At 43.1% G+C, this 19,384-nt stretch overlaps 1 protein-coding gene across 1 annotated transcript in view; it reads left to right on the top strand.

The window, feature by feature from the left end:
- The window catches only part of LOC120052431 (inhibitory synaptic factor 1-like), a 55,497-nt gene extending 36,753 nt beyond the window's left edge, over positions 1-18,744 (top strand). The window contains exons 2-3 of the mRNA XM_038999334.1: positions 17,890-18,078; positions 18,178-18,744. Coding sequence (XP_038855262.1) covers positions 17,890-18,078; positions 18,178-18,744 — 756 coding nt within the window. The remainder of the gene's footprint in view (positions 1-17,889; positions 18,079-18,177) is intronic.
- Positions 18,745-19,384: the final 640 nt, after the last annotated feature.

A 19,384-nucleotide genomic window follows, 5' to 3' on the forward strand; every position in this document is an offset into this window, starting at 1 on the left:
ACAGGCATACAAGCAGGTAGGCAAGCAGACAGACAGGCAGTGTCTGGCCCATACTGTCTATAAAATGTATCCATATTGTGTGTGTTCATGACAGTGCACATGTGTGTTTATACTGTATGTGTGAGAAAAAGAGAGCAAGTTGATTGATGATTGAGATGTGTGGGTGTATGTGTACCTGCCAGAGTGAGAGAGTGCCAACAGAGAGGGTCACCTCGCTTCAAGTTCTTAGAAAACTATGCAGTATTTTGTTTTTTAATGTATTATTTCAACAACAAAAAATTGCCCAGAAATCTTAAGTGTTATTACATACAGCAGGGAAGAACTATTGGATATCAGAGTTAATTTACCAGCACTACGACCAGGAATACGACTTTCCCGAAGTGCATCCTTTGTTCGAAGCACCCAAGAAATTCAAACTGATTCCAGAGGCTGACCCAAAACAACGTCGCCGCAGAAGAGGTGACAGAGTGGCCTTCTGGTCAGACTTCGGAGGCACGCACACCACCCACCGCTTCCGAGTATATTACTAGCTAAAGTCCAGTCTCTAGATAACAAGGAGGACGAAATTAGGGCTAGGGTTGCTTTCCAGAGAGACATCCGGGATTGTAACATACTCTTGTTTCACAGAAACATGGCTCTCTGGGGAAATGCTGTCGGAGTCAGTACAGCCACCGGAATTCTTTGTGCGTCGCGCCGACAGGAACAAACATCTCTCAGGGAAGAAGAAGGGCGGGGGTGTATGTTTCATGATTAACGACTCATGGTGTCCAGTGCCTTGCAAAAGTTTTCACCACCGTTGGCATTTTTCCTATTTTGTTGTGTTACCCACCTGTAATTTAAATTGATTTTTATTTGGATTTCATGTAATGGACATACACAAAATAGTCAAAGTTGGTGAAGTGAAATGAAAAAAATTACTTGTTCCAAAAGATTTCAAATAACTAAAATGGTGCGTGCATACTGTATGTATTCACCCCCTTTGCTAGGAAGCCCCTAAATAAGATCTGGTGCAACCAATTACCTTCAGAAATCACATAATTAGTTAAATTAAGTCCACCTGCGTCCAATCTAAGTGTCACATGATCTGTCACATGATCTCAGTACATATACACCTGTTCTGAAAGGCCCCAGAGTCTGCAACACCACTAAGCAAGGGGCACCAGCAAGCAACCTTGAAAACTAAGGAGCTCTCCAAACAAGTTGTGGGGAGGTACAGATCAGGGTTGGGTTATGAAAAATATCAGAACCTTTGAACATCCCACAGAGCACCATTAAATGCATTATAAAAAAAATGGAAAGAATATGGCACCACAACAAACCTGCCAAGAGAGGGCCGCCCACCAAAACTCACAGACCAGGCAAGGAGGGCATTAATCAGAGAGGCAACAAAGAGACCAAAGATAACCCTGAAGGAGCTTCAAAACTCTAACACAGGGGAGATTGGAGTATCTGTTCATAGGACCACTTTAAGCCGTACACTCCACAGAGCTGGGCTTCATGGAAGAGTGGCCAGAATAAAGCCATTGCTTAATGAAAAATATAGCAAACACATTTGGTGTTCGCCAAAAGGCATGTGGGAGACTCCCCAAACATATGGAAGAAGGTACTCTGGTTAGATGAGACTAAAACGGAGCTTTTTGGCCATCAAGGAAAACACTATGTCTGGCGCAAACCCAACACCTCACATCACCCAGAGAACACCATCCCCACAGTGAAGCATGGTGGTGGCAGCATCATGCTGTGGGTATGTTTTTCATTGGCAGGGACTGGGAAACTGGTCAGAATTGAAGGAATGATGGATGGCGCTAAATACAAGGAAATTCTTGAGGGAAACCTGTTTCTGTCTTCAAAAGATTTGAGACTGGGACGGAGGTGCACCGTCCAGCAGGACAATAACCCTAAGCATACTGTTAAAGCAACACTCGAGTGGTTTATTAAGGGGAAACATTTAAATGTCTTGGAATGACCTAGTATGACTTAAAGATTGCTGTACACCAGCGGAACCCATCCAACTTTAAGGAGCTGGAGCAGTTTTGCCTTGAAGAATGGGCAAAAATCTCAGTGGCTAGATATGCCAAGCTTATAGAGACATACCCCAAGATACTTGAAGCTGTAATTGCTGCAAAAGGTGGCTCTACAAAGTATCAACTTGGGGGGGTGAATAGTTATGCATGCTCAAGTTTTCAGTTTTTTTGTCTTATTTCTTGTTTGTTTCGCAATAAAAAAATATTTTGCATCTTCAAAGTGGTAGGCATGTTGTGTAAATCAAATGATACAACCCCCCCAAAATATCTATTTTAATTCCAGGTTGTAAGGCAACAAAATAGGAAAAATGCCAAGGGGGTGAATACTTTCCCAAGCCACTGTAATTGTAACAACATACAGGAACTTAAGTCCTTTTGTTCACCTGACCTAGAATTCCTCACAATCAAATGCCGACCATATTATCTGCCAAGAGAATTCTCGTTGGTTATTGTCAAAGCCTTATATATCCCCTCTCAAGCCGATACCACAACAACCCTCAAGGAATTTCATTGGACTCTATGCAAACTGGAAACCATATTTCCTAAGGCTGCATTTATTTTACCTGGGGATTTTAACAAAGCAAATTTGAGAACAAAGCTACCTAAATTCTATCAGCATATTGATTGTAGTACCCGGGCTGGCAAAACACTGGATCATGGCTACTCTAACTCCCGCTATGCATACAATGCCCTCCCCCACCCTCCGTTCGGCAAATCTGACCACGACTCCATTTTGCTTCTACCCTCCTATAGGCTGAAACTCAAACAGGATATACACGTGACAAGGACTATTCAATGCTGGTCTGACACATCGGAATCCGCGCTTCAAGATTGTTTTGATCATGTTGACTGGGACATGTTCAGGGTAGCCTCAGAGAATAATATAGATTTATACGCTGATTTAGTGAGTGAGTTTATAAGGAAGTGCATAGGAGATGTTGTACCCACTGTGGTTTGCGCAAAACTGAAAGCGCGCACCACCGCATTTAACCATGGAAAGATGACCTGGAATATGGCCGAACACAAGCAGTGTGGTTATTCCCTCCGCAAGGCAATCAAACAAGCGAAATGTCAGTATAGGCACAAAGTGGAGTTGCAATTCAACGGCTCAGACACAAGACGTATGTGGCAGCGTCTACAGACAATCACTGACTACAAAAAGAAAATCAGCCACGTCACAGTACACTGACGTCTTGCTTATAGACAAACATAACACCTTCTTTGCCCGCTTTGAGGATAATAGAGTGCCACCGACGCGGCCCGCTACCAAAGACTGTGGGCTCTCCTTCTCCATGGCCGACGTGAGTAAGACATTTAAACGTGTTAACCCTCGCAAGGCTGCTGGCCCAGACGGCATCCCTAGCCACGTCCTCAGAGCATGCGCAGACAAGCTGGCTGGTGTGTTGACAGACATATTCAATCTCTCCCTATCCCAGTCTGCTGTCCCCACATGCTTCAAGATGGCCACCATTGTTCCTGTACCCAAGAAAGCAAAGGTAACTGAACTGAATGACTATCGCCCCGTAGCACTCACTTCTGTCATCATGAAGTGCTTTGAAAGACTAGTCAAGGATCATATCACCTCCACCTTACTGGACACCCTAGACCCACCTCAGTTTGCATACCGCCCCAATAGGTCCACAGACGATGCAATCGCCATCACACTGCACACGGCCCTATCCCATCTGGACAAGAGGAATACCTATGTAAGAATGCTGTTTAATAACTACAGCTCAGCATTCAACACCATAGTACCCTCCAAGCTCATCATTAAGCTTGAGGCCCTGGGTCTCGACCTGGGTCCCGCCCAAATCAGCCGTTTCCAGCTACAATATTAATTTACAACATTAACAATGTCTACTCTGTATTTCAGATCAATTTGATGTTATTTTAATGGACAATTTTTTTTGATTTTCTTTCAAAAACAAGGACATTTCTAAGTGACCCCAAACTTTTGAATGGTAGTGTACATATTCTTATTCCATCTCTTTACTTAGATTTGTGTGTATTGGGTAGTTGTTGTGGAATTGTTAGATTACTTGTTCGATATTGCTGCACTGTCGGAACTAGAAGCACAATCATTTCGCTACACTCGCAATAACATCTGCTAACCATGTGTATGTGACCAATAACATTTGATTTGAGTTTGAGTGCCTGGGTGTACGGTGTGCGTACATGCGTACGTTAGTAATTTCTCCATCCAGCCCCCAGAATGCTCCCTCCAATAGTTGTCATCAATCGCAGACAAGGCTGCCAGAGTGGGAGACGAGAGCTCCACACACTAAGAGGAGTCAAAACAACTGGCCGACTGCAGAACCATGCAGCATTGGGGAGGTCTGGTTACTCTCCTTTCTACATAAAGCATGGACATGGATTCCATTGGTTATTAATGCAGCCTTTTCAAATATTTCTAGAAACATTCTGCAGAACAGTGTATGATAAGTGAGTGAGGAGGTTGCATCAGTGTTTCCTTAGAGAAAGGTAGGCGTTGCATCACCTGGACTGATAGTGGAGCAGCACGGGTTTAGAGAGAGGCGTTTTCATTGGCAGGCTGAGTACAGGCCAGGGTCACGGAGGACAGGCCAGAGTCAGGGAGAAAGGAGAGATGATAAAGAGATAACTTCATCAGAAAGAATGTAAGGAAGGCTCATCCAAGAGTGACTCACAGAAACCTCCAACACGCAGATGGCATAGTGAAGCCTCGTAGCTAGCTAGCTTCTACCTGCTAATTAGCTGCAGGCCCGGCTTCACACTTTTCCCCGTGCCAACACTGACTTTATTGAAAAGCTGAATACGCTTTTACATGGAACAATACATCTCCATTCCCTCCAATTTGGGTCAACAGCACGGCAACAATAGCCCCACTGTTTATGGACTGTACTGGCAATTTAAAGAGAAAAGATGGAGTGAGAGAGAAGAGACAGAAAATGACTTCTCCTGTCTTTTCTCCCCCCACAGTACTGTATGTTGCTTATCTCTCTCTGTTAATTGCCCACTTTAAATACATTCCTACAGAATACACATACAGGCTAAGGGCGGAGGACTCCTTATCTGTAATGAGGGGAGAGAAACATACAATGTAGCAGGCTTTAGACAGCAAATCTGATGAATGCACACAAGGTTGCCTCACTATAAGTTGATGTGTTCATGTGTTTTAGACTGCTAGCTAGGCTACTTTACTCACCATAGAGGCAGGGTTGCCTGGTCCACTCTGTCATATCAGACCAGAGTTATTGATGTGCACTGGAGAAGAAGTCAATGTGCTGGTGTCCTTCCCACACACTCTAGCAAGCAGACATCACAACCACTTCTCCCTCCCCCTTCACCCCCTCTATTCTATTATAACTCCATGCCAACCGCTGCAACCTGTAATTACCAAGGGACACACACACATGCACGTGCGCGCACACATACACACACATACACACACATGCACACACACAAAACATACACACTGAACAAAACAAATCAGGAGGATTGTTGGGAGAAAAATGCCAAAAGGGAGCTATGTAATTAAGATGTTTTCTCTGTGAATGAGCATGTATATATCCTCAAAAGATTTTAAGTCTGCATGCGATTAATATGTATCAGGTCATAGCATCCGCATATTTCAACACGTAATTAAAGGAGTATGACTGGATCCATACACATTGACTAACGACTCCCACCAGGAGAGGTCTCCAGTAAAAGACATACAAAGCAGGGGAGAAAAAAAACAGCCCACAGTGGAGCCCTGTGCCAGCACACCTGGGCATCACTAACGACTCATTCTCACATTGGAAGGCTAACGTTTTACATCCAGCAAATATTTGTTGAAATAAGTTTTTTTTTTTTCTTGTTCCAAGTGTTAAACCTTGGATACAGAGAGAGACACAAAGAGAAATGGGAAAACGTTTCAATGTTGCTAACACAAACTGAAATAGGCATCTGGTTCTGACTGGCTGTGATGATATCAGCTACTGCAGTGGTAGTACTCATATTCACATTTGACTTTCCATATGCTTCAATGCAGTTCATGGGTGATGTTTTGACAGTGCAATTAAAGTAATGCTGTTGTCAAGCAAGAATGCAACTCTTGGAATTCTCAGCGTAGCTCGTATTTCGAAACATATTTGAAATGTCACAGACAACATAAATGGCTATATTGAGTACATCACGCATCACGAATCTCCAGTTTAATTTTAAACCCAGACACAATAAATTCACCCTCTGTAGGTTGGCATACAATTAAATAAATGTCGCTATAATTATTTGGAGTGATGCAGTCTATTTTGCCCCACTTTTGTGTATTGTCAAAATTTCCTTGATGGCAAAGGTTATCTTGTTTTACAACATAATCCCTAATAACCTAGTTAAACCCCCTGGAGATGATACATTGAGTGCATATTGATATTTCTGACATCCCACTGATGGCTTACACAACTGCTTTCACTGTGACACCTCACCTACACCGCCAACCGTTTTTATTATGCATAAAGCAAGAGCACCCTTGTTGTTCTGATGCTGAGAGTCATCAATCTATCTCAATGTTCATTTGTCTGCAGTACCTCCTTTGGGAGAGGTTCCTGAGAACACATGAGAACATTTAGAAAGGACCAAGTAGGTTGTTGATTGGCTGACAGGTCCTCTACCTCTCCAAGGAGTTGATTGGGGAAGAGTTGTCTAAAGCTGGTAATGACATACAGTGCGGTATTGGAAATCAGCTGTTTGAGTGTTTCACCTGACATGTTAAAATTGGTCGTCATGGAGTTTCATTGTTCAAATGAGATCCTACCTACGTACAGTATGTGGCTATAGGACTTCATTTAATCCAGGCGCAGTGTGTGGTGTGAGTGGGGAGTGACAGGCTCCCTGTATAGTAGAAATCAGTTATTGTGTGGAGGTGAGACAGGTATGTGGTGGCCAGATGGTGCCTCGCGGGGGACGGCAGGATGTCTCCTACTGATTTTGTTTGCAAATAGCCCTCTGTAAAGTCTCCCGCTTCTCCCCTCCAGTTTAACCCTGTATTATAGGGAGGGAGAGTTTTAGGAACTGCCATGTCTGATAAAGGTGTTGCAGCTTCAAAGACATCCTACTGCTTGTAGGAGAGAGAACGTGAAGGAGATGCGTTGTGACAGGTTTTGTCACTAGTTGGGAAGAACGCCCTACGGATTGTCACACATAGAAATGGCGGAAAGCTGGAAGCAAAGACAAATTGTTTAGTCATTTCAATATATCAATTTTCTACTTCACTATGGTGAGGAGTGCACCATCTAGCAAAGCACTGAATTCCCTATGCAGAGTACCCATCATGCCCCATTTTCTGGTTTCATGACCTCTTGGACATCCTGTTATCTACAGTACACTTTGTTGAACGTTCAAATCTATCCACTAATAAGTCAATTGCTGTCCATGCAGGGATACTCATGTTCATAGGCTAGTAAAGAACTTTCTGAACTGAGGGAAAAGGCACCGGGGCATTGTAAACATAAGTGGATTTGCCTAGATGGAAACTCATATCTGATTAGTATGGGAACCATGCCATGCTACTCTGACTAGTAACATATCATTGATTGTAGGATGTTCCTGTAAGTGTTTCCGTGGAAATGACTACAGAGACCTTTACTTGAGTGAACACAACAAAGACAAACAAGATGGAATAGAAATGGATTCGCCACAGATATGTAGTAGTGCACAGTGAAAAAAAAAGAAAAAAGAAATTGCATAAGTAGTATTTATCTAGGCTTCAATATTTCTACTTCGGTATGGTCGAGCAGGCTACATTTGTTGGGTAATGATATATGGGGTTCACACAATAAAATAAAATGGGGCTGCACTCCCATTAAGATAAGCGTAGCGGGCCAAGGAAACCTGGAAATGCCAGTAGCATATTGATTGTGTGCCCTGTATTTAGAGGACAGTGCATACTGCTTTTCTTTCTCCTGGGCATGTCTCCTAGAGCCCCCTGTGCCCCCAGAACAATGAGAACACACACAGACCAGGGTCTCATTGAGGAATAGGGTTAGGGCCGCTCAATGTATGGATCAGATGTTATCTTATGGTGACACTGTTGTACTGTAAACAGAAACGATCATGTAAAAATAGTGCCCAATACCCACCACCACAGACACTCAAACACCCATTCGTGGACACGCACACAAACCACACAGGCACTCTCTCTCATCCAAATACTTCATTAAACTGAGCTGGTTTTGAGATAATCTTGACTGGGGGAATTGTCTGCTCACTGGGTTGTTGTTTTCAGTGAGACTTCCACTCTCTCTGTCAGCGAGGTTGGAAGATTTACCGCTGGATTGGGCTGAGCTTCTTCCTGTGGTGCAACGTCCTCTCTACCAACAACACCCTGCCCTATCCCTATGTCCCTACTCGCCCCCTCCCTAGTCCAACACACCCCAAACTATCACTGACAGCCAGGCCTTTACTGTCCCTCCCACAGAAAGAGAGTGTCTAGGATGTGTCTGCCTGGTACAGTAGAAACTGCTCGGCAACCAAGTCATTAAAAGGGTCAGCTTGGCCTGGCTGCTTCTCACAGAACACTCATTTCCTAGGCTGCTCCCAGCGTGACCTGATGCCACACGAGCTGCCTGGTGCTTAATCCAAGAGCTATCTCTGGGAAGCAGACACAGTGAGAAGCCCAGTAGCGTGGCACTTCCATCTATTTCAGGTCATTACAAGCGCTGGGGCTCCTCAAAGATAGAACCAATGAAGGAGAACCTCTATAAATGTCCAGCATGCATTGCTACAGTACACAGCCATGCCTTGGTCGGTGGAACACACTCTGTGGTACTACTAAAAGCATGGTCTGTTCCTCCACAGAGTGTTTCAGTATTTACGCCTTACATCTCTGGTCCCTACAATCTCCCACTATGTTTATACAGAAACATCCCAATTAGTTACAGTATATACCAAACGGCAGGTGGGGGGAGTCAGTCGGCCAAAATAATGACCTGGATTGAGCTATTGAGAGCAGTGGAGTAAAAAGAGTGGTTGATGTGATGTATCAGCCCTCCAGGACTGCACTCTGGCTGCAGTCGGAATCCTAAACTTGGTTCTGTCCTGTCTTGATTGATGTCCATTATGCAGTGAGATTGTGATGCTGCTTTTGATTAGCGAGTTGTCAGGGAGTGTCACCGGCTCTGCTCTCATCCTCATCACGGCGACCGTGTTGTTTGTGAATATGCACAGCCCCTTTAAGGCTTCCGTAAAGATGAGTGTTTTGGAGGGAAAGATTAAAAAGTGTAATGAGGGAGGGATGCATGTGAACTACCAGGCTTATAGTCCTCTCTCATGACAGGATAATTACAGCTTGCAGGGAGCATTTCAAAGACATCGTTTATCCCGCCGGTGCCAACACCGAGAAACATCACAGTCTCACCAATCAGGTTGACCTAAATCAGGCAGGTCCTTCTAACATGGCTGTTGTGACTTCTTCCTCCTCCCTTATCAAACCTCACACTGCAGGGTCAATTATGGAATTTTGCTGACAGAAAACTTTACCAGAGAAAAGTGATTATTTAGATTGAATAGATTGTGAGTAAGGTGCCCTTTAGGAGCTTTTTTTAATGAAATACAGAACTATTTATGTTTCAGAAGCACGGCAGACCTACGATTTTCATTGGACACTAAAAAGCAATTTTTCAAGGGAAATCAGTAAACATGTCCTTTCAGATTGGAGCTAGGATGATGAATTAGTTTCAGTGGGATGTGATAAACAGTATCTCAGAGATACTCCAACAACAGGACGCTCTGCTATCCTTGTATTGAGGAGAGCTAAATTATGTGGAAACAGGCATGGGGCACTGGGTGAGGAGGAGCTGGGAAGCTGCAGGAACTAAATACATTAAAACTATATTTGCAAACGTTTCACTTCAGAGTCAGCATGCTAGGCCATTTTGGTAATTGCTGAGGCTTTCTAATTGGCATGAACTGCTTCCCAACACTAGAAGTGCTGCACAAGGACAGGCTGGGAATCCATTGTGACATGTTGAGAATAAAATGACATTGAGACGTTTTAATTGCGCTATTGAACACATTTCACATTTTCGCTCTGAAAAATAAAATCGATGCCAGACGCTTGATGTAACATAATTAACGAGTTAGCGCTGCAAACTTTTCGAAGTAAACTTGAAAAATGACAGGGGGAAATACAGAGAGAGAGAGACACAGGAACAGATGGAGGGTCACATAAATATTGTTTAATGGTTTTAAATCAGATAGTCTGCATCACAGAGGAAGGATTCACTAATACAGCATGTGTATCTGTCTCATGAAAACTCAGAGACGGTTATTACATTTAATGTGTTTTGCATGTCTCATTAAAATAATGCTACATTGATTGCATAGCAGCAATTGTAGTCCAGTAGTAGTAGAAGTAGTAGTAGTAGTAGTAGTAGTAGTAGTAGTAGATTATAGAAGTGGTAGTGTAGTGATAAATGAATAGAGGAATGATGACAGTGGTTAAAAGCATGGCAGTAGCTGGCAGCCACTATTCTTTTTTTCCCAGACTCCGACCTCTGTAAGTCATTCTACACTGCTACTACCAACAATCATACAAAATGGTCTGTAGACATTAGGTTGGAATGATTCATATTGGTCTGTGAATTACAAAACAAATACATATAACCTATTTAGATTACATGTATTCAAAGTATTTTCAAGAGATGAGGGATTTCCTTTGTTTACTAGACAGACAGCTAGCTGGAATGTTTTCCTACATTAAAACCACCAATGCATACCGAAGCAAACGTACCACATTAAACATCTGTTTATACATCAATGGAGTGATAAGAGCATGCGGTAAATATCAGCCTCCTTGTCAACAGGCAATTCAAACACTCATTATCACATTTGCTGGTTTTGACCTCAACAGCGTGGTCATGTTGCTGCTTCAAATACAATGACCGGAACAACAATACAAACTGTATAAAAGGAGCACAACTACGAGACAGGACATTACACACAGACAGATAGTAGTAATAAAGCTTCAACACCCCTCATATATAATTGGCTACATTACCATTTCATGTAGCGGGGAACGTTAGGAAAGCAGGGGGGGTTTAAATTAGCAATCTGCAGTGGCTACATCCATTTTTTGTCTTAGAAATCAAGGATATATACACATTGATTCTTGAAGAATATAACTTATAAATGCCTCATGAACTTAGTTCCTGTCACACCCAGTTAAAACCCAAAAGATGAGCTGGTTTTACTCAACTGTTTGTAAACATCGTAAATGTAAACAAACACTGCATAGATTCAAAACATGGTTAAAACTATAATTTTGATATCATGGCTGGTTGGTCCATGCTTCCATAGCTCTGTCTATATATCCCTCAGCTTTTTACCAAAACAGAGGCGGGGTGTCCACTTTGTTCATTGTTTCAACTGAAGAATGGCCCTTTAATAGAGGACACTACTGAATCGAATTCAGAGATCACCACTGCACTGTCTCAGACAGCTCTCTGCAGAACAGAGCAGAGCTAAGGCTTTAACAGAGAATCACAGCATCAACCATCACTCAATGTTCCAATACTTCCCTCCTGGTTCCCCCTCCTCACTGTAAGGCTCTGTCACAGGCTGTGCTCCAAGTGCCCTTCTTCAGCCTGACCATCAATTACCCAGCAGGCCAATCATGGCAGATGGAGAGTTGGGGGAGGTAAACCTCAGCTGACATTCACACACAGCCTTTCTCACAAAGCCACCTTTGAGCACTCCAAAATGACGAGGCTCAGTTTTGAGTACTTGGCCCAATTATGATCATGTGCTTCGAGCCGAGCTGGGATTGTTTTGAGTCAGTCACAGTCACAGGCTGCCACAATCATGCCGGCACAGACAATGGATAAATAGAGAGTGTGGATGTATCTCCCGAAATAAGAAAGAAAACAACTAATCTATCTTCTCTGTAGTCATTATCAATCAAATTCAATCAAATGTATTTATATAGCCCTTCTTACATCAGCTGATATCTCAAAGTGCTGTAAAGAAACCCAGCCTAAAACCCCAAACAGCAAGCAATGCAGGTGTAGAAGCACGGTGGCTAGGAAAAACTCCCTAGAAAGGCCAAAACCTAGGAAGAAACCTAGAGAGGAACCAGGCTATGAGGGGTGGCCAGTCCTCTTCTGGCTGTGCCGGGTGGAGATTAAAACAGAACATGGCCAAGATGTTCAAATGTTCATAAATGACTAGCATGGTCAAATAATAATAATCACAGTAGTTGTCGAGGGTGCAACAGGTCAGCACCTCAGGAGTAAATGTCAGTTGGCTTTTCATAGCCGATCATTGAGAGTATCTCTACCACTCCTGCTGTCTCTAGAGAGTTGAAAACAGCAGGTCTGGGACAGGTAGCACGTCTGATGAACAGGTCAGGGTTCCATAGTCACAGGCAGAACAGTTGAAACTGGAGCAGCAGCACGGCCAGGTGGACTGGGGACAGCAAGGAGTCATCATGCCAGGTAGTCCTGAGGCATGGTCCTAGGGCTCAGGTCCTCCGAGAGAGAGAAAGAAAGAAAGAGAGAAAGAGAGAATTAGAGAGAGCATACTTAAATTCACACAGGACACCGGATAAGACAGGAGAAATACTCCAGATATAACAGACTGACCCCCCGACACATAAACTACTGCAGCATAAATACTGGAGGCTGAGACAGGAGGGGTCAGGAGACACCGTGGCCCCATCCGATGATACCCCCGGACAGGGCCAAACAGGCAGGATATAACCCCACCCACTTTGCCAAAGCACAGCCCCCACACCACTAGAGGGATATCTTCAACCACCAATTTACCATCCTGAGACAAGGCCGAGTATAGCCCACAAAGATCTCCGCCACGGCACAACCCAAGGGGAGGCGCCAACCCAGACAGGAAGATCACGTCAGTGACTCAACCCACTCAAGTGACGCACCCCTCCTAGGGAAGGCATGGAAGAGCACCAGTAAGCCAGTTACTCAGCCCCTGTAATAGGGTTAGAGGCAGAGAATCCCAGTGGAGAGAGGGGAACCGGCCAGGCAGAGAAAGCAAGGGCGATTCGTTGCTCCAGTGCCTTTCCGTTCACCTTCACACTCCTGGGCCAGACAACACTCAATCATAGGACCTACTGAAGAGATTAGTCTTCAATAAAGACTTAAAGGTTGAGACCGAGTCTGCGTCTCTCACATGGGTAGGCAGACCATTCCATAAAAATGGAGCTCTATAGGAGAAAGCCCTGCCTCCAGCTGTTTGCTTAGAAATTATAGGGACAATTAGGAGGCCTGCTCTTGTGACCGTAGCGTACGTGTAGGTATGTACGGCAGGACCAAATCGGAAAGATAGGTAGGAGCAAGCCCATGTAATGCTTTGTAAGTTAGCAGTAAAACCTTGATGTTGTTACTGAAACAGTAATAAGTGGACTGGATAGGTCACTGTAGCTACAACTGTATTGCAGTTGAGCTACAAAGGACCAAATAACAATTCCATAGAAAATGGCGAGGGGTGGTTGGAAACCAGTGGCCTTGCACCCTGAGGTCCAACAATTGTGCCACAGGGTTGCCTGTTATATTCTACTTGTCAACATTTGTAAATATGAAAAGTATTTAGCTCTATTCAAAAGAAAAAGTGCTCTTTTACAAGTCAGGTGTGAAGCCAAACAATGTTTCAAAGCCGATTCTGTGTCGTGGTCCAGCTGCAATCTGCTGTGACATCATGAGCTATGGAACCCAACAAAAAGATGTGATTTTACTCTAAAGCTTGTAATTACTGTTGCTGGTCCTCATTGTGCTCTCTCCATTCCAAACACAGTGTGTCCCTCGCTAATGACTTGTTCCTGATGTGTTCATTCATCCTTTACGCTTAGGCAATCTGTTTACCCAATAATTCACTCTATAGCTCACTCATGCCACATTTTTCTTTCTTCCTGGAAGAAAAGACTGAGATTACTGATCACTGTTGCTGCATTGAGCCCATATGTGACCTAGACTGTTATCAAGCTAAATTAGCGTACATGCTGGAAGCTGATGACGGTGTAACAGTGCCTGGGAGAGAGGGCTCACGGTGGGTTAATCCTGGGGAGAATATCTCATGATAGGATGTGAGCTGGGCCACCAATGTTGTTTAACGACTATAAACATAATTTGTAGCATTTAAATATCTTATCTTAGCGGATGTGTCAGTCAAAAAGGCTTTGGTTGGTAGTCAGTGTTTGCCATTCTTTTGTATTCAAATCCATTTTGTTTTTTACAAAAGGGATTTGTTTAACATATTATGACTGGAAATGATATGCCTCTGTTCTTGGGTGCTTTATTAATTGATATCCAATTAAGGCAGTTAAATTAGGTCAGCGTCAGGCGTTCAGGCGGACTCGTGAAATGATTCTGACAGACCATACTTTTCTAAACACACTGATTAAATTAAATCCCTTTTTTTTCAGGATGAGTAATCAACTAAACAAAGCCATTCCATTCCCTCTGGGTGTGAGAATCATCCCGCATTAGTTTAAAGTCTGCAAATCATTCAACAGACAGGTTGGTTTACCCATTCAGCTCACCGCTTAGTGCCCCCACAGAGGATCTGCTCCCACAGGGCTGACTGTCAATGGAGGAAAACATAGCCCTGGTACTGAAGCTCCTGTGGCATGCAAAGCTGCTCAGCCAGGCCTGGCACACCCACACAGAAACCTATGCACGCCATACACAAACCTGACAATCTGTTTACCCAAAGCCCTATACAGATACACACGTCACATGCCTGCATTAGATATACTACAAAGAAACAGAATTATTGAAATCAGGAAAATGAGGATGGGCTGTTCCAAGACTGGTTCAAATGCAGATGGTTGAATTCACTACCATGATATGGACTATGATAAGAACAGGACGCTTTGGGTTTGTAAATAATACAAATCGGTACGTTTTGGACAAATATTGCATGATAATACCCTCCATTGCTCCTCTGTTGTATGATGTACTGTAGCCTCCCTATAGTCCCTGTGAGTCCTTCAAAAATGGTTTCCTCCATCTGTGAACAGTTGTTGGTGGGCAATGCAAGGCATTGTTCTTTTTCTATTTTCTAAATAGACACTCTATATATTTATGTAAGATTCTGTCCTGTTGCGATCTGTCAGAGATTATGAAGCTCGTTGATGCCAAAAGGCTGTGTTTGCACTAGATATCACCTGAGCAGTCAGTTAGCACACCAGCTGAATGATACTGGGGTTTTAATCAGGGTATTTGTGTAGTCAGGTCTTTGGGACTGTTAATTGCTCCTTTAAAGTCATTGTGCTGAAATAATGAATGAGGGTTTTAATCCCTCGTGCAGACAGGGGAGGGTTTTTCTGATACTGCTCATTTGATGTCACAATGAGCATTTGAAAGCACAGAGGCAGATAGCAGATTTAGGTGGAAAAAAGATCAGCATGTCACAGCTCTTCAACAAAAATATTGCTCCATTTCCATATGCACATGTTCTGAGAAACACTAGTATTAATTGTGGAATGGTTTAGAGAAATGTATCACTTACAAACTACATGAATGCTGAGCATTTTTCCATTTTACAATAGATTGCTTACGAGAGCGCGATGTGTTGATTAAGGTGCTCAAATGTCAAGTGTTTGAGGCTCGAATTTTATGTGCCATCAGCAAATCAACAAAATCAATGGTGTTGTGGGCTCAAGTGCTTTCTATTCATGAGACCATAAACACTCATACAGCATGGGTGGTGCTGATGAAGAGTATTGAGGTTGATTTTGCCAAGCCAGGTTGATAAACTACCCTGCTAGTTTGACTCCCTGTACAGTGGGTGAAAGTCAAGCTTCATTACGGCTTGATTTAGTGTGAAGTACATTTTCTTCATACTAGTAGAATGTATAGGTATCTTAAATCGAATCGTGTAAAGAATGAAGATGACTGTACAAAATAAATAATTCAAATAATGAACTATATTGTAGACCTACGCTTCAAAAAAATTGATTTAAACTAATACAATTTCTCAGAGAAAGAGATTTTGTTTACCAAATGATCATTTTCTTTCTCAAAAAAGGTAGGGTTCAAAATTATTGACACCCCTGTTTTTAATACCTTTTAATACCTCACCTTGCGAGGTTAACGGCATTGAGCCTTTTTTTTAAATGTTGGAGAACACATTGGGAGGGATCTTAGACCATTCCTCCACATAGAATCCTTCCAGACCTTTGATATCCTTCGGTCTGTGCTTATGTACTGCCCTCTTCAATTCAAACCTCAGGTTTTCAATGGGTTTAAAGTCCGGAGACTGAGATGGCCATTGTAAAATGTTGATTTTGTGGCCAAATAACCATTTCTTTGTGGATTTCGATGTGTGTTTAAGGTTATTGTCTTACTAAAAGATCTTCTTGTGGCCAAATTTCAGCCTCCTGGTAGCCTCCTGGTACTGAATAAAGTTCATGATGCTGTTAACAATGGCCCTAGGACCAGTGGAAGCAAATAGCCCCATAACATCAAAGATCCACCACCGTATTTTATATTTTACCTACTGTAAAATATGGTGTTAGATCAAATCTAAATCGAATCAAAGTTTATTAGTCGCGGACACAGTTTTATTGTTGTTATCGCAAGTGCAGTGAAAGGATTATGTTTCTAGCTCAAACAATGCATCAATATCTAGCAATACAATAACAATACACACCTAATCCCAATTTTTTTATTTTGTAAAAAAGAACAATAAATTAAGACATCAGAATGAGCATTATCAAAACGAGCAATGTCTATATAAATATAAATATGAATATAAATAAAGATGTACATGTATGTATATGAATGGGGTGTATAGACAGTATAGACAGTATATGAATCGAAAAGGTGTGTACAGCAGTAGTTATATAGTATGAGCCATGACTAGAATACAGTATAAAGTGGGTAAAACAGTATGTAAGCATGATTAAAGTGACCATTGTTCAATGATTTTATGTACATATGGCAGTAGCCTCTAAGGTGCAGGGTATAGTACCAGGTGGTAGACAGCTAGTGACAGTGTCTTACAATTCAGGCCAGATCTTTGATGTTATGCTTCCACTGTTCCTAGGGCCATTGTTAAGGTCAACGGCATCACGAAATTTACCCAGTATAGGACATTTGAGCAAAAAACCCAGTTGTCTCTGCCAGGAGGGTGTATCTTGGCCACAAGTGAATCTTCCAGCAAGACAATAACCCCAAGCACACAACAAAATCCATAAATAATTGGTGAATTGGCCACAAAATCAACATTTTGCAATGGCCATCTGTCTCCGGACTTGAACCCCATTGAAAACCTATGGTTTGAATTGGCAGTCCGTAAGTGCAGACGAAGGATATCAAGGATCTGGAAGGATTCTGTATGGAGGAATGGTGTAGGATCCCTCCCACTGCGTTCACAAACTCATAAAACATTTTAGAAAAAGGCGTTATCCCCGGAAGGTGAAGTATCGAAAGGTTGTCAATAATTTTAACCCTACCTTTTTGAGATTTGTTTTATTACTATCTAAACAAAATCTCTTTCTCTGAGCATTTCTAGTAAAATACTAGAAATGACAATACAATATAGCTCAGTATTTGAATTATTGATTTTAAACATGTTATTTTTGCTCATCTTTATCAAGGGTTTCAATCATTTCAGACCCCACTGCATGTCTTCATAGTGGACGTTAAAACATCATATTATTGTAAAGTAGTGTTTAAAAACATGTCTATACCTTCAAATCATCCGCCCCCCCCCCCCGCCTCGCCTCCCTCCTTGCTATCCCAGGTGGTGTGTGAAGTACTTGCCTTGATAGTGGAAAGCATATTCATGTGTAGTTAACAACATATTAAGTCAAGAACATAATGTATAATAATGTAGACCATATCTTCTAAACATCTATTCTGCTCTGTCTCTACTCTTCTAGGTGGTGGGTCAGATCGACAATCTGACGTCAGACTTTGACTTTGACCTGGAGCCGGATGACTGGACGGTGGCCACAGCGAGCAGCACGTCCAGCAGTGAGAGGGGCCTGGGCGAGGCCTTCAGGCTGGACTTCCTCAATCCTGACGTGCTCTCAGACAGCTGGGAGTTCTGCAGCTATCTGGAGGCCTCCGTTGCTGCAGCAAACGCCGCCCACAGAGCAGCGCCAACAGAGCAGCCCACGGATGCAGGGCTGGAGCCGGGGGCGGGGCGTGGGTGCATCCCTACCCAGACCCAGACCCCAACCCAACCCCCCACAACCGCCTCAGCCTACTCCCAAATGAATGGGGGGCTGCCCATTCCTAACGGACCTCTCATAGTCACCCCAGACTCGTCCAGCGCCAGCGAAGAGGCCTCCAGCTCCACACACAGCCACAAGACCTCTCGCACGTCCGGCACCAGAGAGAGAGTCCGCTTCAGTGACAAGATCCTATACCACGCGCTGTGCTGTGATGATGACGAGGAGGAGGATGAAGAGGAGGGAGATGAGGAGAAGGGCGGCTGTGCGACCCCAGACACTGACGACAGTGAGCCCAGTCCTAGTCAAGCCGGCTCGCCCACACCACCGCTCTCCTCCTCAGAGCACTCCGTCCTCCATAACTGTCTGGACCCTTCTTATGTCTCGTTCCCAGTGAACGTGGCAGCGGGGACTCACACGCTGCTCAGAAAGGGTCTTCTCAATCCCGCAAGCTGCCGGAAAAAACTGCTACGGAACAGCAGCACACAGACTGTTTCAGATAAAAGCACCCAAACAGTACTGCCCTATATTCCAGCCAAACAGAAAACAAAGGACCACTGAGAAACAGTAACTTTACAACCGAACTAATGAAAAAGGACTGTGTACTATTTAATATTAAATACATAGATCATAGATTAATACACAAATAAATACATATTAATTACTAAATAAATACATGATATGGGAAATTACTCGACTACCTAAAGTCATTCTGAGGCTCAGGGAAATAAAGGATAAAGGCAGTTCCTTATGGCAGTAACAGAGAGAAAAGGGATATTGACGGACCAAAAGGCTAGTGCCTGCTAATGTTAAGAAATGGACCGAATGGATTCCCTATTTATAACCATTTGCAACACTTATTGAGATTACTAAAGCAATCTTTTTTCTAGGAAGTTGAAATTGTTCTGAAATCGGAAAGTAAATGTGAAGAGGTAGTTTCCCTCCTCGTACACCAGTATAAATCACGAGAAAATATAATGCTTGTTCTTTAAGATGTGGTTAAAAAACACTGCACATTCTGTACACTGAGAATCTGTATAAACATTGTCTTTTTCATCTTCCAATTATTTCAAATGTCAAGGGGGTTCCTGGTGTAACAACAGGGAGTGTATCTAGATGCACAAGTCAAGCCTTCTCTCTTTGATGTCATCATAAGTGAGTCAAGGCCCAGAAAAACACGGTTTGACCTGCCCTTGATTTT

The sequence above is a fragment of the Salvelinus namaycush genome, chromosome 1 (genome assembly GCF_016432855.1).
Source record: "Salvelinus namaycush isolate Seneca chromosome 1, SaNama_1.0, whole genome shotgun sequence".
Lineage (NCBI taxonomy): Eukaryota > Metazoa > Chordata > Actinopteri > Salmoniformes > Salmonidae > Salvelinus > Salvelinus namaycush.